The sequence below is a fragment of the Podarcis melisellensis genome (assembly GCF_964234715.1).
Source record: "Podarcis melisellensis genome assembly, chromosome: 17".
NCBI classification, from domain to species: domain Eukaryota; kingdom Metazoa; phylum Chordata; class Lepidosauria; order Squamata; family Lacertidae; genus Podarcis; species Podarcis melisellensis.
Genome location: NC_138534.1, coordinates 2767352 through 2789504, shown reverse-complemented (window position 1 = coordinate 2789504; position 22153 = coordinate 2767352). Strand labels below are relative to the sequence as shown.

At 44.7% G+C, this 22153-nt stretch overlaps 1 protein-coding gene across 3 annotated transcripts; it reads right to left on the bottom strand.

The window, feature by feature from the left end:
* Positions 1–80: 80 nt before the first annotated feature.
* On the bottom strand, positions 81–21890 carry TEX28 (testis expressed 28). 3 transcript variants are annotated; one of them, XM_081894556.1, is made up of 8 exons: positions 21023–21040; positions 20409–20464; positions 19324–19435; positions 9093–9159; positions 5961–6031; positions 4426–5096; positions 1635–1770; positions 81–515 (listed from the first exon to the last, which is right to left on the bottom strand). In XM_081894556.1, exons 4-8 carry the CDS (start codon positions 9145–9147, stop codon positions 201–203), a joined length of 1248 nt encoding a protein of 415 aa, XP_081750682.1. In that variant the 5' UTR covers positions 9148–9159; positions 19324–19435; positions 20409–20464; positions 21023–21040; the 3' UTR covers positions 81–200. The 3 variants fall into 3 exon arrangements, with proteins under 3 accessions (XP_081750682.1, XP_081750681.1, XP_081750680.1); XM_081894555.1 differs by lacking the exons at positions 20409–20464; positions 21023–21040 and adding an exon at positions 21141–21248; XM_081894554.1 differs by lacking the exons at positions 9093–9159; positions 20409–20464; positions 21023–21040 and adding an exon at positions 21532–21890.
* Positions 21891–22153: the final 263 nt, after the last annotated feature.

The following is a 22153-nucleotide window of genomic DNA, read 5'->3' as shown; positions in this document are numbered from 1 at the left end:
GAATGATTTTTCAGTTAACTATCACATATAGCTTGGCATAGCCACAAGGAGAAATAGACACGTGGGAAAGCACAGGGGAATAGGCTCTTAATTTTTAATTAATAAATAAACAAACAAGTAGTTAAATAAGCATTGAGAGTAGGGAGTGTTGGAGAGCATCAGGATGGATAAGGAAATTTGTGTGCCATTTTGTTCTCTGCCTACCAAGCAGAGGGAAGCCATGTTCTCCATTCCTGTTGACGAATGACAGGGAAGTACTTCCAGGCAGCGCTTATGATGACAATCACAAGCAGAGTGGCCAGGGCACGCCAGCGAGTGCGCAGGAGAGGAAGGGAACAGGCTGAAATAGTAGAAACACACACCAAGAGAATGGTGGCAATGGTCAGCAGCAGGTTGATGAGCTGTCCATAAAGTTTATAGACACTGGCCTGGGGTAGCTCCATTGCCTCCTGTTGCTGGGTTTGCTGCTGCATTTCGAGTTTGGCCAGCCGGGTCTGGTAGGAGTCCAGCACCTCCTGGCAGGGGTGAAAGGAGAAGGTATGAGGTGATCAGATCAGGTCCTAGACCACCTGTCCCCACAATGGCTGGTCTTTCCCTCAGAACCCTCTTTGGGTTCCCACACCCTTATTTCTCCCCTGGAATGTGCAATTCTTAAATTATAATGCTATTCTCAGTTTGCCAAGTGCCAGTTCTTAGGTAGTCAAGTGGCACAATGCTCATACAAAAGGGAGGCATCAGCAAGCTTAGGGAGACCCCAAGGTGTGCAGAAGTAGTACACAAAAATATTTGGTGAACATAAATTGGGGAGGGGGGCAAAACAGCCCAATGGAGTTCAAACACATTCTGTAGCTCTTACTGAGTGCTTACTGAGAGATGGGAAACAGAAAATCATTGGGAAGAGGGGGGAAAGAAAATCATTGGGAACAGGGGTGCCAACTTGAATAAAATATTGTGGGGATCCAGGTAAGCCCCACCCTGCATAATCAATCACATGAGGCAGTGCATGCAGACCATTTTAATGGGAATGCACATCAACTTTGTGGGGGCCCAGCCCCCTCAAATATTTTATTGTGGGAGCCAAAGCCCCCACAGCCCCTAGGAGCTGGCTCCTGTGATTGGGAAGGGGACTGAAATGGAACATCCTGAATGGGAGCATTCCCCACTGTATCATTTTGTTATAGGTCCCATAGTTCATGTGATAATGGTGTTACAATATATGCAAGTGAAATACTTGCCAATAAGGAAAGTATCAGCATATGGGTAATAAAACCATCCACTGGCCAGCTTGAATCAGTACACACCCACCCACCTTGGGTATCACTCTACAAAAAGGTCAATGCCACCCCACCCTCCAATATTCTAAGCTATATAATTAATATTGACCTGAATCCTCTGAGCTTTCTAGCATTCTACTTTGACATAAGCAATACGACATGACATCCCTCTGGAAACACACGGCTGCATCTAAAGCTGACTGTTATGGCCTACCCCATAATGTGATATACCTCATTGCCTCTGCATCCACACATTCTGTCATGGCCAATAACATGAGGATCACTCCACTGTCCTACTCGCTGCCCTTCATAATAGTGCCATGCATACATCTTGGGCTCCTAGACATGGGAGCTCCTTACCCAGATGTCCCGGGACCTCTCATAAGACTGATAGACCATTTTCTCCTCCGTGCATGCCAGGTCATGTTTGAGGTTGGTGATCTCATTGAGATTTATCTGTATCACATCATTCACCTGCACTTCAAGATGGTAGTACCTGGAGAAGGGTGGCACAGTCAAGGAGGGCGGAGTGAAGTTCTGCCGTCTGGTCCTTTATCCCTTGCTTCCCTCTTTGCACACACACCCCAAGCCAGCTGGCTGATCTTATTACAGCCTGAGCTTAAAACACTGCTGGTAAATGGATTATGATTGAGTTGGCTCTGTTCCCTCATTTGACAAGACACAGGTGAGCAGTGAAAGAGAGATGGCCATGATTACCCAGCAGACTCAAGGGCACCAAGTAGTGTGTGGTAAATATTAGGGCGCTGAACCAAAGAAGAGTGAGAAGAAACACTTCTGGGTGTCCTTGAAGATCAGGCCCCACGTCAGCATGTTACCAGGATAGTTTGACCCCAAGAATTGGTACTGGGGGAAATGTGATCCTGGCTGTGTTGAATTTGCTGTTATGCTAAGTATTCTATAGACTATAGAGTATAGAAAAAATACCAGGCAGGTTGCTCACTGCTGAAGTGGAATTGTCGGGGGGGGGGCGGTTATCAAAGCAAACTCTTCTATAACACTGCCATTCTATTTGAAATGACAAATGTGTTTACTAGCAAATCAAATGCTAGCTCAGCCATCAGCCTTGCCACTCATCCTATGCATCAGATGGATTGTCTACTTTTCTATTTTTTTAAAAGTGTTGCATAAGCAGTTCGTTCATTACCTTATTTTTTAAAAACTTTTTTGAGACATCACTGGCACAGCCAAACAATATTGTGTTTCTGCTTCAGACTTGCAGAACATTTCCCCCACCCAGAGCTTAAGCTTGGAGGAAAATAGGCACATTTGCATCAGCTGCCATTAATGTGCTTTCAGAATGTCCATTGCTCTAAAAATGTGCCCTTTTGTGGAGGCGAGGTCTCTCTTCTTTGAACTGAAGACATTCAGAATTCCTTCATTTCTAAGGTCATGATAGCTCTTCCCTTTTCCTCATTACAAGAAAATTGGGACCTTGGTTGCCATGTAATGTAAATGTAGCAGAAAAAGCATGGTGATCAGAAGGTATAGGTACGGTATAAGCTATGGGGGGAAAGGATTTTGCTTCTGTGCCTCTGTGTGAATCAGCGCTAGTTCCAGGTTTTTTTTGTGGGGGCCAATTCACACTCAATGCACCCCTCTCCAAAGCATTACTGTCCAGTTCTTTGCCCTCTCCCTCTGTTTCCAATCCACACAACTACCCAGAGGCAGAGGACAAGGGAAATGGAGGTTGCTTCTCCATCACCTCACTCTTGTCAGTGCTGGCATCTTTGGAAAGGAAAAGATGCACAAGCAGAAATAACTAGGAGGAGCATGAGCAGGCTGCTCCAGAGAGTGGGCAGTGGGCCACCTGCAAGAGTGTGGACCTCTGCAGGTGCCCAACAATGTGCTGGCCCTGGTGTTAATGCAGTGGAAAAGGGAGTGCGGCACACAGTTCCAAAAGCCCATGTATCCAGTAATAGAAGTCTGATCACATTCCTTGGTGGGCAGTGTTGCGGCCAGGCCTCAGACCATGCAAATGATCCAGTGAATGGCAGGCTCGATTGCCCAGCTCCCAGCTATTGGCCAATACCAGCAGTCCTTGGATGGGCGTTCCCCTGGTGGTGGGCTCAACCAGCCAATGAGAATGCTTGGGCCCGCTACCAGGGGGCGTTAAATTGCGGCCTGCCCAGAAGTCTTCCCTGCCTTTTTTGTTGGATCCCCACCCCTTAATTTGATTGTTTTTACTTGTGCTTTCACCTTGCTATGGACCAAGCCAGCCCCCATATTCAGGGCTGGGCAGGGATTTTTCCATTTGGCAAATTGGCACTCACCATCTGGTTTTCACCTATCTCATAGCAAATCACAACTTTGTAAGGAGGTTAGGAATTGGGTAAGCCTAGATCTTGGCTGGAGGGGAGGTTGTAGCCTCTGCCTGCCCCCTTTGGGAAAGGGTATCCTGTTAAAAGGATCCAGGAGGAATGGTTCTGTCTGACACCCAGGCAGGGGCGGGGTCTCACCACTCTTCCAAAGGGGGCCCTGTGGGGGGTACCCCTATTTGATATAGGTCAAAGGGCATTTCCCCCCTCCCCAAGATGTGATTTATCCTTTGATGCACTTCTAGCAGATGCACTGGAGTGGAATAGTAACGGCTTTACCCAATGCTTATGCCAAACCATTCTTTACTGTAACCAATTGTGGCCATATTCAAGGCAAAAGCCCAATGCAGTGGTACCTCGCACTACAGATGCTTCAGGTTACAGACGCTTCAGGTTACAGACTTAGCTAACCCAGAAATAGTACTTTGGGTTAAGAACTTTGCTTCAGGATGAGAACAGAAATGGTGCGGCAGTGGCGGGAGGCCCCATTAGCTAAAGTGGTACCTCAGGTTAAGAACAATTTCAGGTTAAGAACAGACCTCCAGAACCAATTAAGTTCTTAACCTGAGGTACCACTGTATGCTGTTGTCCTGTGTCATTTCCCTAGGGAACTGTGGGGTCATGGGGCCTTGGCACACAACTCTAGATTCTGGCCCTAACAGCAGAGCATTGAAGATCTTGAGCCACAGGCTCTGAACCTGTGAGACTGAGCAGGGGGACAAGGAGACAGGAGACCAGGAAACATCAAACCTGAGAATGGGGTGTCAGGAGATGGGATACTGGAGCCAACTGCCCTCATTAATGTGGGTGCCCACCTCTTCTTCTCCTCCTGCAGCAGTTCCATCATCTGTTGTTTGTCAGCCTTCCATGACTCATCCAGCTTGTGCCACTCATCCTCCAGGACCTTGTGGTCTTCTCTAAGATCAAGCAGCTGAGCTTTCAACTCTTGAACCCTCTGCTTGATCTCTTCCTCAAGGATTTGCTTTGAGGAAGCCTCTTGAGCAGACCTGTTTTCTTTGCTCTCCAAGATGGAAGGAAGGAGTTCCTCAGCAGTGAAAGTTTCTGAAGTGCGGCTTCTGGGTATGCTGAAGGATGGCTGGTGAGACATGCTGTTCCTGGGAGTGGTGAGCTGCTGCTGGGCAGGAGTAGCACTGCTGCTGCTGTCCTGGCTTGTAAAAATCCTCTGTTCCAACTTCTTCAGCTGAGCCCAGGAATCCTGCAGACGCTGTTCTAGTTGAGCAATATTGGCTGAGGAGCGCTGGTTGATACGTTCAAAGGCCTGCCGGATGGAAGGTGCTTTCTCTCTGTCTGCCTTGCCCACCAGCTCCACATAGCATGAGGTATTGTCATCCCGATTGGCTTTCTCCACCCGCAGCATCTCAGATAAGTGGAATATGCGATGGCGCAGGACATCCTTTGGGTTGCGGCTGCTTACTTGGGAAGTGGTAGAAACAACAGAGACACTGCGGGGCCGAGGGGGCTCCACCTACCACAGGGACGAGGTGGGAAGATGATCAGAGAAACAATAACATCAGCTAACCCTGAATTCATGCTGGGTCCCCACTAGCTACATCACAAGACATTGAATTATACTTCATCTAGAATGCATTCTGCCATGGCCATTATTGATCTTTTTATCTATCCCACAAAGCACTCTGCTGTGCTTCCTCTAAGGATTGAAAACATTTACAATTTTAATCATAAATTTAACAATACAATTAAAAATAAATTGGGCAATAATATTTGAATGTATATGATACTGCTCCAGTATGGGATGAAGGAATGGGGTGCTGAACAAGAGACAGCTGACTTGGCAAGCACTCCTTGTAGGCTAAACAGTCACTCAGTCACCACAACACTTCCTGACTCCTTGATTCAAGCTAAGCAGGACTAACATCACAGTTCCTATTGAAATTATAGCCTTGAGCCCTGTTAACCATCTTCCATCCTCACTACCTGCCTCTCCCCACAAGGGGATTAGGCACTTATTCTTCATTGGCATTGGGGAGGGACCCAGGTTTAGTGAGTGAGAAGGACTTGAGGGGCAAAGCCTTCCTTTGGTCCCTGCTGACTGCATTGGAAAGGCATGAGAGAGAAACGTTTCCTGACTTCTCCTGTCATGGGTCTCTGTGCAAAGGTCCTTCACAAAGAGAGTTCCCTGACATCAAATTATCACACAGTGACATCATAATATTTTCTCCCCTAAAGCCATGGCAGGTGCAGCTCCTGGAACCAATAACCACAGATAGTGGGCAGTTAATGTGTAGAACATGGGCTGGGGCTTTTAAGAGTCTCCCCAAGAGAGCCACATGCCCTGGGGGAAATCAGGCTTTATCTTTTGGTCACTCACTGAACTGGCAGAGTCTTCTGCTTGCTGAAAGGATTCTCCCTTGGTTGAATTACAGAGATCCACCATGGGTGCTGTAAGGAGACAGACATGTGCTTCAAAGAGCAATTCATTCAAGAAATGAAATTCCAACTAAACATGCGGAAAAACTTTCTGACAGTAAGAGTTGTTCCACAGTGGAACGGTCTCCCTTGTGGAGGTTTTTAAGCAGAGGTTGGATGGTCATCTGTCACAGATGCTTTAGCTGAGATTCCTGCATTGCAGGGGGTTGGACTAGATGAGATCCTTGGGGTCCCTTCCAACTCTATGATTCTATCTCATCCTGGACCCAAGCTAAGGGCCCCATGAGACACTACGCAAGGGACAGTATGTGTCCACCTTCATCTCCATTACTCCAAGTCTTTATCAACATTGTCATCGTCATTATCCTTAATTATTAAATGAATGAGATTAGACATTTCCCATCCCATTTGTTAAGTATCAAAAGCTTACAAACACATTAAAAGCATAATAATATATTCTAGAATTTACCCCTCTCCCCAAAAATGTTTGTGATCAGGAACACTTTGGGGAGGACCGGGGGGGCCCTGAATGCATGATTTTGAGAGGGGGGTGAGCCAGGTAGCCTCCAACCAAGGATCCCCACCATGCCTGTCACTGGGGGTCTTTGGGCCCAGGAGCCCAGCCTGTCCTGGCCTCCCCTCACTGAATGACCAGCTGGCCAGAGCTGGGAGAATTCATCAGCCAAGGGCTGTGTTGGTCGCCTGGGCTCCTTCTGCGTGGGTGGGCAGGTGGCGCAGCCTGGCCCCGTGAACTGTCTGTGCCCTGGGTGCCAATAAAGGACACAATGCCACAGTTTGTGATTGAAATGTGAACAAGTTCAATCCTCTTAATACAGGGATGGTGCACCTGTGGCCTTTCAGATGTTGTGGACTCCAACTCCCATCAGCTCCCCCAGTCAGCATGACCCATGGTCAGGGGTGATGGCAGTTGTAATCCAACAACACCTGGTGTACAACAGATTCCGCACACCTGACTTCATTAATGCAGTTTCCCCTTCCCACTAATCAATCCAAGAGCTCTGCCAACAAGACTTTTCTACAAGAGAATTTCCTGGTGCATTGTGCTTTATGTGTTAGAGTTGTATTTCCTTCAGCTTTCTGCCTGAGGCAAACACCTGATTTGCCTCATGGTAAGATCTCCTTTGAGTAGGGGTTGCATATATATTAAGCAAACAGATGTCTTGGAGGACATTTAGAGGTGGGTGTGAGGGGTGATGAGCCAGCACCTCAACCCCAAACAGTCAAAGTGGTTTGCCAACTTCTGTAACCACTAGGGATAGAAGGATAAATTCTTATTAACGGAGGCCCCAAATATCTGAAAGTCTGCCTCCTCAGGTGTTAAGAAAGGCAGAGAGGGCTGTATTGGTTATTCCACCTGTGACATACTATCTCACTGAAGATGTGAACTAGGTAATGTGACTTATTTTCTCTGTGTTTAAAAGTTTCATCTCTCCCTGTTGACAACACTAGGTAGGCCTGTTTGTGGTAGTGTTTCTTTATTATACTACAGCCAGGTGTTTTACTTATGTGAAGGATGCTGTGTGTTCACTTATCATCCCCCCCCCCCCCCGCACAGATTCAATTTAAGGAGGATGCACTTCTGGAACAAAACTAGACTTTTTAATTAATTACACTCATGGAGGTTGGAAAAGATTGTGAATTGAACCAACGCATGGTGAATTTGCTCTCACTGAATCCTTGCCGCAATAAAGCTTGTACATCATTCTGATTACATAAAATACTTGGAATGTGGCAGATTTGGAATGTTAACAGATATTATGAAATGCCAAAAAACTTAGTGAATGCTAGGCCCAGACTAATTGGTTGTCATTATGACCTATATACTAGAGCCAAGGCTGTAACATAAATCAGTCTCTTTGGACAAAGCCCAAAATTTCTGATACGTCATACCCCCAAAAAAGTACCATACATACTGGTAAGTAATTGCATCTTTGAGACATACACGTATCTACCACTAGATGGCAGATGACTGATATTAGCTGGCCATATAGCCACGAAATTGCTAAAATAGGCCTGAGGTATTGCACAGCCATAAACTGTTCCCAAGTAATCTGCCTAGAAGTCATGTTTCACCAGTTTTCAGCTGCAGACATAAAGTCTAGCTCCACCAGAATAATAGAGAGACTGTCTTCAGGCAGATATTGAAGTAGGTATCATAAATGAGGGGGGGGGGGGTTGGACTACATGAGTTAAGTTCATTCAATTCAATTACATTACATTTTCCTTTATCAAAAGTTGCCTTGGGTTTCTGCTCAACATCTCCCTAGGAAGCAGAGATTTGCAGCACCAGGACATTATGCTATTAAAGCAAGTGAAAAGGTTTATATTGATAACCACTTATGATTTATCATCTTGGTAACCCAGCTTTGTGCACAAGTGCACATACAGTAATTCTTTTTGTTGTTGTTTTGTTCAGTATCTACTGGATAGTAGTATCTACAGTATCTACTGTAGTATAAGAATAAAGTGCAGATTGCTCTCCACTTACAGCCCAGTTTTGGAGGGTGATGTCTGGTGCTGAACAGGCCTCCTCCATTTTCTTAGTTCACATGGGCCTCTTACTTTCCACTAGAGAACAGCAGTAGCTTGAATTAGCCATTTGTATTTTGAACTCCAACTTCCTGGCCAGCATGGCCAATTGTTAGGCATGATGGAAGTTGTAGTCAAGCAATATCTGGAGGGCCAAAGGTTGCTATAGGTTATTGTTTTATTATGTTAGTTGGCCAGTCATTTTCTGCATATGGGGTGCTTCTTGTCTGTGTCTTTTATAGGTTGTGCATAAGAGCGATGCTGACCAGGTTACAGTTATTGAAGCATGTGCTACAGTCCATGAAGCCCTTGCAGCTGCTGCTGAGCTGGCCAAACAAGGTAATGGAATGCTGGGATATTTCCGCCCCCCCCCTTGTGGAATTCTCTGATCTTTTGCTTCCTCTTAAGCATCTATATCCCTTTATAATCAAACACTTGGATGCTGCCACCATAACCTCCGATGCCATAGCCATCAGAGGCCAAATCACCACTGCTGAGGATCACTAGAGAATAAGCAACTTACTCATCATGTTTGCTTCAAAATGACTGGGGAATGAAAGTTGTGACTGTGGAACCATGGCACAGGATGCCTCTGAAGAGAAACTATTCAAGACAATTCTGGCTCATCTTGCTTTTTTGATGACATGTTGTGTCTGCAATTGCCAGTTGTACAAGTGTGGCTATATGTTAGCACTGGAATATCACCACTCTTCCAAGTGCCCTGCAATTAAAAAAATAAAAAAGTGGAATGCCCTCCCAAAGGAGGTGAATCAGTCTCCTCCACTGTGAACTTTTAGGATATATTTAAAATGATTCCTGTTTACTTGGCCAATTGATGGCTGAAAATTATGTCCCTAGCAACTCTGTTATGATTAGTTTGAGTGTAGGTAATTGCTTTAAGGAATTTTAAACTGTTTTAGAAGGTTGTTTTAAACTGTTTTTTTAGTTGTGCACCATGGACTCTCTTGGTGGATGGCTTTGTGCCTACCCCTGTGCTAGGACCTTAATAAGAATCTGCCAAATCTATCAGCAAAACTTGGGTTGTAGGGATTTCCCATCAACAGGCTGGGTGGCAGCAATCCCCACTGATTGATGCTAGCCTGCCCCCATCCTTCTGACTTGATCTCAGGAGCTTTATGTTTTGCAGGCAGGGTGGTTAAGTGCTTGGGCTTATTACCATCTGAGTATTCCTCCTTGGGTTTGGCTAGGTCCCTGGTTATTGAGGAGACAGTGCCACCACCACAAAGTTTGCTCTCTGTGCCCACTTGTATCTACCTGATGTCCCTCTCCAAGAGTTTCCCCAAACAATTTATCGACAGCACAGGTTTGTCTTCTACTTGTGGGGAGAACACTGCTGCTGCTACAGTTGTAATAATAATAATAATAATAATAATAATAATAATAATAATAATAATAAATAAAAAAATAAAAAAATAAAAAAATTAAAATAAAATTATTTATACCCCACCCTCCCCAGCCAAGACCAGGCTCAGGGTGGCTAACACCAAATATAAAAACAATTGGTTGAAATACAGCTTAAAAAACAAGATTAAAATACAACATTAAAACTTTAAGATGCAGCCTCATTTCAGTGGAAACTCAAATCGACATCAAAAACTTTTTGGGGATGGTGGACTTCCGGAGGCGGCGCAAAACGGCAATGGCGGTCCTCTTTACCCAGTGAAGAGGGGCTCCGCGAAAAAGGGTCGTCCGCTACGGCAAAGCGGAGACCCATTAAGATAAACTGCAGGCAGAGCGAGCCTGCGGCCGTGGGACTCGGCGGGTGCCAGAAGCCCCCCCAGAAGCGAGGAAGGGACCTCGTAAGAGGCTCCGGAACGTGAAAGGGGGAGCGGCGCTGTGAGTTCATCGCTCTTTTCGCGGAAGTGAAGCCGCGCTGCTGCTGCTGATGAGCGTCGACCTTTCTTCTTGAAAAGTATCGGAATTGGCTGCAATTTACCCGTGAGTAAGGGGTACTAAAGATTGACTTAAATTTATTTAATTCGGCTGAAAACGGGAGGCGAGTAACAGGAAGTCCGTCTCCCGACCCTGCTAATCAGAGCAAAGCAAAGAATTTGATGTGGGCTGAAGCGCTTAAAAAGAGACTTTGAAAATAGTACGAAGGGGCATCAATAGACTGTGTTTTTAGAAATTAAAAGGAATGAAGGATTAAATCTTTTGGTTTATTTTGCTACGGAACCTTCCCCCTACTGTGGAGTGATGTGGAGTTAAAGGGGACAACCGAGTTGTCGGGCTGCCAGTGTTGCAAAGGAGAACTGTCAGGCTGCTGAAACTTTTTCTGAAGTATAAATTGTTGCATGGATGGTTACATTATCGCTTTAATATTGATACTGGAACCTTTCTGTCACCTTGTGGCACTATTTTGAAACAGAACTATCTGGAAACCTCCTTTTTGAACTTGGGGATTATAAAAGTTGATAGGAACTTTGATGGCGGAAAAGAAACTTTCCTTCTCATGAAACACCCCCCCTGGTGGATTTGCAGAGGTATAGAGGCCTGGGAACTGTACTATATTGAGATTCTTTGTGGTTTAATTGTTTACATTCTGGACTTGCCTTTCTCATGGATTGAAAGACCATTTGACCTTGAACAGAGGCAGCTGGGGAATGAGTGGCCCAGGGAAAACAAGAGCAGCCAAAGCTAAGGAAGCTAAAGAAAAAGATAAGAGAGCTGGGCAGCTTGTTCAAACAACGTTAACACATCAACGTAGATCCTCTGTACCAACTGTGCTGACGGCACAGGAGGGAGAAGTTGAAACGCTTGATACAGAAGAAATGGCAACTGGAGGAACTGATCCAGTCTTGAAACAAATCTTGGAACAATTGGCACTTTTGAATAAGAAGGTGGACGATCAGTCATCTAAAATTGATAGAGCTACATCTACTATCAGTAAGTTATCAGATCAGGTTTCCCAGCATACCCAGGCTATTGAGAAATTGCAAGGAGCTACGGCAGAGAACTATAAATTAGCTGCGGAAGCCAATCAAAAAGCTGAGCAAGCGTGCAAAAAGGTTGAGGAGATCAAAGGGGAAGTAAGACCTCTGAAAAGACAGGTAGGAGAACAGCAAGCCTACCTGTCAATGGTGGAACTGAAAAGTAAGGAATGCAATCTTAGGCTGAGGGCCGTCCCAGAACTGGAGCAGGGCAACCTAGAGGAATTTTTGACGCAGTTATTTTCTAAATTTTGGGGGGTTGAGGAAGACAAAGAATTCAAAATTGTGACGGCCTTCAGATTGGGAAGATCGGCTAAGAAAGACAAGTCCAGAGACTGTTTGGTTTGCTTGAGAACAAGAGAGGAAAGAGACAAGATACTAGGCCAACATTTTAAAAAATCTCTGGAAGTTGAAGGCAAAAGAGCAGAAATTTATAGAGACATTCCCAAATATCTGTTGGACCTTAGAGCCTCATATACAGACTTGGCCAAACTGATAAGGTACAACGCAATTCCTTACAGGTGGGAATTCCCTCAAGGTTTATCATTCACCTATAAAGGAAAGAAGGTAAGAATTAAAACACTAGAGGACCAGCAGAAGTTCCTGCACGACAACGAGGAGGACCTCCAAAAGAGAGCCGCAGATTCTTGGCCTCCACCACCGGGATTACCACCAGGACACGTACCATCTGGAGGCGGACCGGCACCACATCCTTCGGGAACGGAGGATAACATAGATACCCAACTGTGATACTCAAGTACTAGACCAGGATGTCTCTACAGCTTCTTAGTTGGAACATAAATGGCGGGAACTCTCCAGAAAAAAGGAGAAAAGTATTTCATATTTTGAAAAAAGAACAATTGGACATTATCTGCTTGCAAGAAACACATGTGACAAGACTCCACAGAAAAGTGTTAATTAATAAAAGGTTAGGCCAAGAATTTATTTCATCGGACAAAGTCAAGAAAAGAGGAGTGGTGATATACGCAAAGGAGAACTTGTCACCAAAATTTGTATTTAAAGATGAACAGGGCAGAATTTTGGCGGTTGAAATTCAGACACAAGGAGAAAAGTTTTTAATTTTAGGAATCTACGCCCCAAATGAAGGGAAATCGGAATTTTTCAAGAGGCTGCATGAGACTATGCTGGACTATTTGGATTACAACAACATTATCATGTTGGGAGATATGAACGGAGTCGTCTCAGTGAATATGGATAAGTCGCAAAGTGCTAACATAACGAAAGACGGCAGACTACCAAAAACTTTTTTCGAAATGACTGACAATTTGGACTTGACTGATATATGGAGGATCAAGAACCCTCTAGGGAAAGAAGGAACTTTCTTTTCTGAGGCCCACATGACATGGACGCGAATCGACCAAATATGGATAACTAGAGGACTGGCACCTAAGACTAGAAAAGTGGAAATCTGCCCAAAAACCTGCTCCGACCACAATGCTTTGAGAATGGAACTGAGATTAAACACAACCGGATCTTTCAGATGGAAAATGAATGACGCTTTGTTAAGAGATCAGGAGATTGTTAAGAAGGCCCAAAAAGTTTTAAAGGATTATTTTGAAATAAATTAAAAGACAACCGTGGAAAAAAGAACAATCTGGGACGCAAGTAAAGCAGTTATGAGAGGGTTTCTAATACAGCAGAACACGATCAAAAAAAGGCTCTGGAATGAAAAGAAGGAGAAGATTTTGGAGAAAATAAGAGAAGGAGAGAAAAAACTGAGATCCAGGCCTAAATCGAAGGAAGTGTTGAGAGAAGTGAAGTTTTTCCAGGCACAATATTCGAAATTGATAAATCAAGAGGTGGAATGGAAAATTAAACAAATGAAACAAAGATCCTTTGAATCAGCTAATAAGTGTGGGAAGCTGCTGGCTTGGCAGTTGAAAAAGAGACAAAAGCTTAATACAGTTACAAATCTAGAGATTGAAGGGAGAATGGTTCAGAAACCTGAGGAAATTAGAAAGTGCTTCCAGAGATATTTCAGAGAACTTTATTCACAAAGGCCACAAAAAGATTCGGAGGCGGATCAATTTCTCATAACTAATGGATTACAAAGAATACCTCAGGAAATGAGAGCAACCCTGAATTGTAACATTACGCTCCAAGAAATTGAATGCGCCATTCAGAATCTTCAACTAGGCAAGTCTCCAGGGCCAGATGGACTCACTTCCAAATACTATAAGGTATTGAAGGACTCTTTGATACAACCACTGTTGGAAGTTTGCAACCAGATTATGGAGGGGAGGAAGGCACCGGAAACGTGGAAAGAAGCTTTCATCACGTTGATACCAAAATTAGAAACTGAAAAAACTCAACTTAAAAACTACCGTCCTATCTCACTCCTAAATGTGGATTACAAAATCTTTGCAGACATTTTGGCAAGTAGGTTTAAGAAAGTATTAAATGAAGTGATTCATAAGGACCAAGCAGGCTTTCTCCCTGGTAGGCATTTATTTGACAACACAAGAAACATCATTGACATTTTGGAATTTTTACAGACAAATTCAAATACAAGAGCGGTGTTGATCTTTATTGATGCGGAGAAAGCCTTTGACAACATTTCTTGGATGTTTATGAAGAAAAATTTGGAAAGGATGGGAGTAGGGCGGGGGTTTGAAAATGGAATAGAAGCAATTTATTCAGAACAAAAAGCTAAATTGATAGTGAACAACGTGGTGACAGAGGAATTCAAAATTGAAAAAGGGACACGACAGGGGTGCCCTCTGTCTCCTCTGTTGTTTATCTCAGTCCTGGAGGTGCTATTGAACAAGATTAGAAATGACCGGTTGGCACAGGGAATTGTGGTCGGAGAGAAACAATATAAACTGAAAGCATTTGCAGATGACTTGGTATTAACACTACAGGAGCCAGCCTCTAGCACTAAAAGAGCGTTAGAATTAATTTCTGACTTTGGTCGGGTGGCGGGATTTAAGCTGAATAAACAAAAAACTAAAGTTCTAGCAAAAAATTTGACAACTATTGAAATAGAGGAGTTCAGAAAAGAAACGGAATTAAATGTGGTTAAAAAAGTAAAGTATTTAGGGGTGCACTTGACCTCCAAAAATTTGAATTTGTTTAAGGACAATTATGAGAAATGTTGGTCAGAGATCAAAAGAGACTTGGAAACATGGTCAAGACTGAAACTTTCCTTGTTGGGTAGAATAGCTGCTATAAAGATGAATGTATTGCCGAAAATGCTATTTCTGTTTCAGGCCCTCCAGATCGTGGACAAGGTGGAATGTTTTGGAAAATGGCAGAGGGATATTTCTAAATTTGTCTGGCAGGGCAAAAAGCCCCGAATTAAGTTTAAAATACTAACGGATGCGAAAGAAAGAGGGGGGTTTGCCCTGCCGGACTTGAGGTTATATTATGAATCTGCAGCCCTCTGCTGGTTGAAAGATTGGATTTTATTGGAGAACACCGATGTCCTCGACCTGGAAGGATTTGATAATGCTTTTGGGTGGCATGCATATTTGTGGTATGACAAGGTTAAAGTTCATAGATCATTCAAAAACCATATTGTCAGAAGGGCAATTTTTATGGTCTGGTCAAAATATAAAGACTTATTGGAGAGTAAAACTCCGAGGTGGCTCTCACCGATGGAGGCCAAAGCACGGAAAAGACTCAATATGGAGGCCCACTGGCCTAAATATTGGGAAATAATTGAAAAAATTGGAGATAATTGGAGGTTGCAGAGTATGGAAAAGTTAAAAAACAAGGTGCGAGATTGGTTACATTATGCTCAAATTCAGGAAGTTTTTAAAGCGGACAAAAAAGTGGGTTTCCAGGAGGAAAAGTCGAAATTAGAGACAGAGCTGCTTGAGCCAAAATCTAAGTTAATTTCGAGAATGTACAACTTGTTGCTTAAATGGAATACACAGGATGAGATTGTTAAATCCTCCATGATAAAGTGGGCGCAGGATTTGGGGCACAACATTATGTTTGAAGACTGGGAAAGGTTATGGAACACCGGAATGAAATTTACGGCATGTAGTGCCCTGAAGGAAAATATTATGAAAATGACATACCGGTGGTACATGACCCCAGTCAAGCTTGCAAAGATATATCACCTGTCTGACAACAAATGTTGGAAATGTAAAGAGGAGGAAGGGACATTCTTACACATCTGGTGGACCTGCCCGAAGGTGAAGGCCTTCTGGGAGATGATACATAATGAACTAAAAAAGGTACTTAGATTTACCTTACCCAAGAAACCGGAGGCCTTCCTCCTGGGCATGGTAGACCAGAGGGTGGCCAAGAAAGATAGAATTTTCTTTATGTACGCTACTACAGCAGCAAGGATCCTGATGGCAAAGCATTGGAAGACACAAAATTTACCCACATTGGAAGAATGGCAGACGCAGCTGATGGACTATATGGAACTGGCTGAAATGACTGGCAGAATCCGAGACTCGGGAGAAGAAGAAACGGAGGAAGTTTGGGAAAAATTTAAGGACTATTTGAAAAGGCATTATAAGTTGTATGAATGTTAAAAAATGCTCCTTTTTAGGAAATTACAGCTTCAGCATCGGTTAATTTTTTGAATTGGAAAATAAGGAACAACAAGACAGAAGTGGTGTAATGAAATAATTTTATTGTGTTGAAACTAAAACAATGGATTTGGACTGAAATGCTTAGAGACCAGATATCACGATAAAATGGAAGATATATTATTAGGTTTAAAATAAGTTAACAATTTGCTGAGGTTTTAAATTTACAGAGAATGCAGTGTTCGGAAGATGGGGGGAGTCCATTAGATTTATGGAAATAAGTGTTTGGAAGTTGGATTTTGTACACTATAAACTTAATAAAAATTATATTAAAAAAAAAAAAACTTTTTGGGGATGAAAATGTCAAGTCTTCACCAAGGCTAACTATGCAGACAGGTCCTACATGGGCCAGAAAAAAGCCAGGGAAGTCCCCAAATAGGAGTTCCAACACAGGAGAAAGGAAAAAAGAAAGAAAGAGGGGGAGGGAATCAAACTGATTCCAAGCCAAAGGCTAGGCGGAACAACTCTGTCTTACAGGCCCTGCAGAAAGAAGTCAGATCCTGCAGGGCCCTGGTCTCATGAGACAGAGTGTTCCACCAGGCCAGAGCCAATGTTGAAAAGGCCCTGGCTCTGGTTGAGACTAATCTGACTTCCTTAGGGCCCAGGACCTCTAGGATGTTGCTATTTATGGACCTTAAGGTCCCCCGTGGGGCATATCGGGAGAGGCGGCCCCATAAATATGAGGGCCCTAAGCCACAAAGGGCTTTAAATGTCAAAACCAGCACCTTAAATCTGACCCTGTACTCCACCGGGAGCCAGTGCCGCTGGAAAAGCACTGGGTGAATATGCTCCCATGGCAGAGACCCCGTGAGGAGCCTCGCTGCAGCATTCTGCACCTGCTGGAGTTTCTGGGACAGCTTCAAGGGCAGCCCCGCATAGAGCAAATTACAGTAGTCAAGCCTGGAGGTGACTGTCGCATGGATCACTGTGGCCAGGTCGGAGCGGGAAAGGTAAGGGACCAACTGCCTGATGTGGTGAAGGTGGAAAAATGTTGCCTTGGCTGTTGCTGTAACCTGCGCCTCCATGGAAAGGGAGGCGTCAAGGATTACACCTAAACTCTTAACGGAAGGCAATGGCACTAATTGGTCCCCTGCAAGAGAAGGGAGTTGGTCCCTCATCCCTATGCCATCCCGACCCAGCCAGAGGACCTCTGTCTTCAAAGGATTTAGTTTCAATTGACTCCCACAAAACCATCCAGCCACAGCTTCCAAGCATCTGGTCAGTGTGTCCGGGGCCGAGTCGGTGTGACCATTCATTAGCAGATAGAGCTGAGGACTTCCAGGGTGACGCCATCGGAAAATGGCTGATTCCCCTTAATTCGGAGGGGACTGGCTCCGCGGAAACTGGGTCTTTACCGCTACGGCGCAGCGGGGACCCTCAAAAAATCACAGGCGGGTGAAGCCTGTGACCATGGGACTCGGCGGGCACCTTTTGCACCCCCCCAATCGGCGAAGGAGTCCAGCTCTGGGCTCCGGAGCGGAGCGGGGAAGTGGCGCTGTGCTATGAGTCGTCTGCTTCTTCCGTGGAGTGAAGCCGTGAAGCCGTTGCCGGAGAGTGCTGCCTTCTTCCTGAAAATTTGGCACTAAAATCAACGATCCGTGAGTAGGTCAATTTTGCAATTAAAGGAACTCTATAAAAGATTTGGCACCGAATGCGGAGAGGTATAAACAGGAAGTCTGCCTCCCGTTCTTGTAAAGGAAGTAAAGCAATGAACTTGTAAGCAGAAACCTTAAAGGACGTTCTTAAGGATTACAATCCGAACATCAAACAAGCGTTTTCCCCCCTTTGACACAGGGGAGGAGGGGGGAAAGGATTTGAACAGCATTTCCCTGCAAAAAGAGAGCTGAGTGACATCAGCATATTGGTGACAACCCAGCCCAAAACTCCAGACAATCAAGGCAAGGGGGCGCATAAAGATGTTAAAAAGCATCAGGGAGAGGATTGCACCCTGCGGCACTCCACACACCAAGGAGTGGTGCAAAGACATCTCCCTCCCTAGCACCACCCTCTGTCCCCACCAGAGATAAAGGAGCACAGCCATTTCCGGGCTATGCCCTGTATCCCCATGTCAGCGAGGCGGTGGTCCAGAAGATCATGATCGACGATGTCAAAGGCTGCTGAGAAATCTAAGAGAATCAGTAGTCCTGACCCGCCTCGATCCAGTTGTCTACGGATATCATCTGTTAGGGAGACCAGAGCTGTCTCGGTCCCGAAACCAGGATGGAATCCGGACTGAAATGGATCTATGGATCTGAAATGTTATATGATTGACAGCTTTGCAGTAGCCTGTTTGTGAACATCTAACCTTCCTCTTTCCCACCTCCCTCTTCCCACCCTAAATAGCCTCCTGCCAATTGAAAAGAGAGGGTTTTTAATAGAAAGTTTGGTAGAGCTCTGTCAACGCATTGTCACTTTGAGCTCAGGAAGACCAGAACTGAGCAGAGGCACACTCCCGCACTGGAAGGTTATCTCAAGTCTAACTTGCATAGCCCTGCTCACTGGAGCAAGTAGGAAGAAAAAGTCATTGTAAAAGTCCTCTTCCACTGTAAGGGGGAAAGTGTACTTTGGGAACACACAACAAATGATATACAGATTAAATCTGGCCCGGTTGGCTTGCCAGTCATACCTGCATATATAAATGACTTTGTAGAATTATAGGCTTGGAAGGGACCATGAGGGTCATCTAGTCCATCCCTCTGCAATGCATGAATCTTTTGCTCAATGTGGGGCTCAAAACCACGACCCTGAGTTAAGAGTCTCATGCTCTACTGACTGAGCTATCCCAGGATAGTTCCTCATAACTTGCTTATGTCTCCTTTCTTAAGCCAAATAGGGGTGCATTGGGTTAAGAATCAATGACCATGTTTTCTGTGTTTGCAGGCTCCTTCGCCCAGGAAAAGTGGCATAGATAAACCTAGTAGTTAAGTAGTAGGTCCCCTGTGAGCTGTGAAGAGTACCTTTGCCAACAAATACTGCTTTCTGCCTTTTGGTGGAAGGGATAATGGAATTATGAAAAGTGAGGGTTTAAAAGAGCAAAGATATCTCTCAAACATTAACTTTTTGACTTCTTTTTCCAGTTTTGACATAAATGCTAACATTCACAGGCTTTGACCTGTCCAATTTACCCTTTTCTCCATCCCTAAGCCATGGTACTTGATTTTTAAACTACTCTTGTATTAACTGGGCTCAAAAGCTTCCTGGCAATTATATGTGGACCAAATAGTACTTGTCTTACCTGAACCTGTTGACACCTACTCCTGTACCTGGCTCCTACCCTACTTGGCTTTCTTCTCTCATGCCTGACATTCCAAGGCCCTGTTGTGTAGTAAATGTTTCCTGGCTGTTTCCTACCAGAAGGTATTGACATAGAATTAGTTTTGCCTGCAGAAATGCAATGGGATGTCACATAAATGCTTTTGCCTAACGTTCCTGTTGTGATATTAATTCTACTCTCACCCATCAGAAATAGATTGCAACCATCTTCCTGTTTTATATGTACTATATCTGCTATTCACAATGCACATCCAGCAAGTCAATAAAAAACAGCAAGTTCTCAACTGTTACCTTTCTGGATAATTTGTTTCATAACAGTAAGAGGTAGTGAAAGGACAGAAAGAAAAACTGAGGAAGGTTTGAGCATATGCATGGAAGGCAGGGAGAAAGAGAGAGAGAGATTTTTAGAGCAGAACTAGATGTTAAGACAGAAAACTAGAGCCCCACGTTGAGTTTCTCCCCACCCCCTCAGTAATCTGTAGTGAAAATTAGCCATGGCCAGACATCTTGCTGCCCTGTCCTTCTCATTATTGTCTGCTGCTGGGAGGGAAATGAAAGCATGATTTTGCCGGGACAAACTTAAGTTCTATTGACTACATTTCCCCTGGACAAGAGCCTTGCTTTTATTTGTAATTTTGATTTTTTTATTTTTTTTATATTGGAAGCAGGATTTTGCAAGATGCACTGTACTGCTGTGCTGTAGTAGCATACGTCATCTCTTGCAAAACTTAGCTTCACAATATTGTTGAAAAGACCCAGAGGGTTGAAAACAATACTTTGCAGCATTTTACAGGAAACAGATTTAAGCAAGAACAAACAAGGTTGTGAATAATATTGTGTGTGTGTGTGTGTGTGTGTGTGTGTGGTTTGTGTAAAAGGGAAGAGGTCTTGGCTCAGTAACGGAGCATCTGCCTTGTATACAAAACATCTCAGCTTCAATCCCCAAAGGCACCTCCAAGCTGGGCCTGGGAAACCCCTACCTGAAACCCTGGCACTGCCAGTCAGTGGACAGCCTTGAGCTAGATCCATCAGTGTTAGGCAACTGACCTGGTGCAAGGCAGCTCCCTGTGTTCCCACTTGAATGCTGTGGAAAATTTGTGGATTTAAAAAAAAAAAAATTATTAAGGATTTTCTTGTTTTACAGAAGTGTAGTGCCTCGTATTTTTTTCTTCTTCTTCTTCTTCTTCCATGTAACATTTTTACAAATCCGTTTCATTTGTTGAGGCATTAGGGGGAGAAGAAAAAAGAAAGAAAAAAGAAAGGGGGTGGAGAGAGGGAAGATGGATGGGGGTGGGGTCGGGTGGCGGTGTTTCTATTATGTTTAATGTATGTAGAGTTTGGTGTCAGCGTTGTTTGTGTTGTTCACTTGTGTTCCTTTGGTGGTGAGAGAGGTTGGGGTTGGCCTAGGGTGTGATTGTTTGCTTGTGATTGGCTGTGGTGATCTTTGTTTTCGTGTGTGAGTGGGGTGGGTGGGTGTTTTGGATCAGGTTAGCCATATTGATTTGTATGCTGTTGGTGGATTACTGTCATTGTCCTGTTGGGCTGTGTATGTGATAAAGGGGAGCCATACCGGGGTGAAGGCGTCTTCTTCTGTTTGTCCCCGTGTCAGTTTCAGTTTATTAGTTAATTTTTCTAGTAGGGCTGTTTGAAAATTTGTGGATCTTGACAGCTCTGCAAGGCTGTTTTTGCTGCAACAGGCTAACATGGCTGTCCTTTTGGAAAATGTCACATCAGTGGAGCCATTAATAAATTAGCAGTGTTCTTATTAATCATCCTCACTGGTATTGGGTTTCTTTAAAATCACTCCCTCCTTCCCCTTCAGAAGTCTCTGTCTTTTGGGGTGTATATTTTGTCTGTAAGCCACCTTGAAACCTTGTGAGGAAGAAAGGTGGGGTACAAATAAATATTTAATAATAATAATAAATATAAAGGAGCAGACAGACACCATGCCTATCTTTTTCTTTGTCTTTCTCCTTTATTGCTATTATTATTATTATACATTTTTCAGAGAGCGCTTGGCCCTCTTGGAAAAAATGACCCCTTATCGCCCATCCCCGTTCCCTTTGAAGGCACTTGAATGGGGCTCTGTCTTCCTCTGAGGAGAGAAAGCAACACCTGTAAGTATCACGCAAGCGACCATTAATTCCTAAACTTCCCGACCCTCCCTCACCTCACGCAGATTTCGGAGGGCGGGAGTATTAGGGAGGTTCCTACACATTAAATCTCCCGAAGCTGCGTTCTTATTGGCCTACGCACACGTCTATCAGCGTGCGTCCGGTCCCTCTGTCGTTGACCGTTATAAAGGGGAAAGCACGAGGGGACCAGGAAAGAGCGTTGGCCGCCAAAAGAGGGGCGGGGCAAAAGGCTTCTGTCGGGCAGAAGGCGGGACCTGGTAATAGAATATGGGGCGTGGCTCCCGGAGGATCTAGCCAAACAGAAGGCAGGAGGGGCGCAGTTTTGAGAAGCCGATAGCAAAGCGTATCCCATATAGCACAGCCCACTCCCACCCCGCCTGCTGCTCAGCCTATCATATCAGAGGAAGAGCGTTCCGTGAAAGAACCGGCCAATTAGAACCACGGCGCGCCGAGTCGGTTGCCTGGAGAGACCAATCAACGTTATCTGCCCTTCGCTCTGTCAGACATAATGGCGCGCAAGGAATTTCAAACGTTCGAGGGGGGAGGGGGAGGAGCGGGGCTTATAAGGGGGAGGAGCGGGCGGAGGATGAATACCCTGTTGATGGCGGCGGCGGCGGCGGCGGCGGCGCCTGGCGCGGCTGGCCCGCGGAGTGCCAG

Excerpts from the sequence above, each read along its gene's own strand:
- TEX28 (XM_081894555.1), bottom strand. The coding sequence starts at position 9,147 with ATGGTTCCACAGTCACAACTTTCATTCCCCAGTCATTTTGAAGCAAAC. Across the intron at positions 6,032-9,092 it reads TTTTGAAGCAAACATGATGA|CACCCATGGTGGATCTCTGT; the intron begins GTAAGTTGCTTA and ends GTCTCCTTACAG. Across the intron at positions 5,097-5,960 it reads CAGAAGACTCTGCCAGTTCA|GTGGAGCCCCCTCGGCCCCG; the intron begins GTGAGTGACCAA and ends TCCCTGTGGTAG.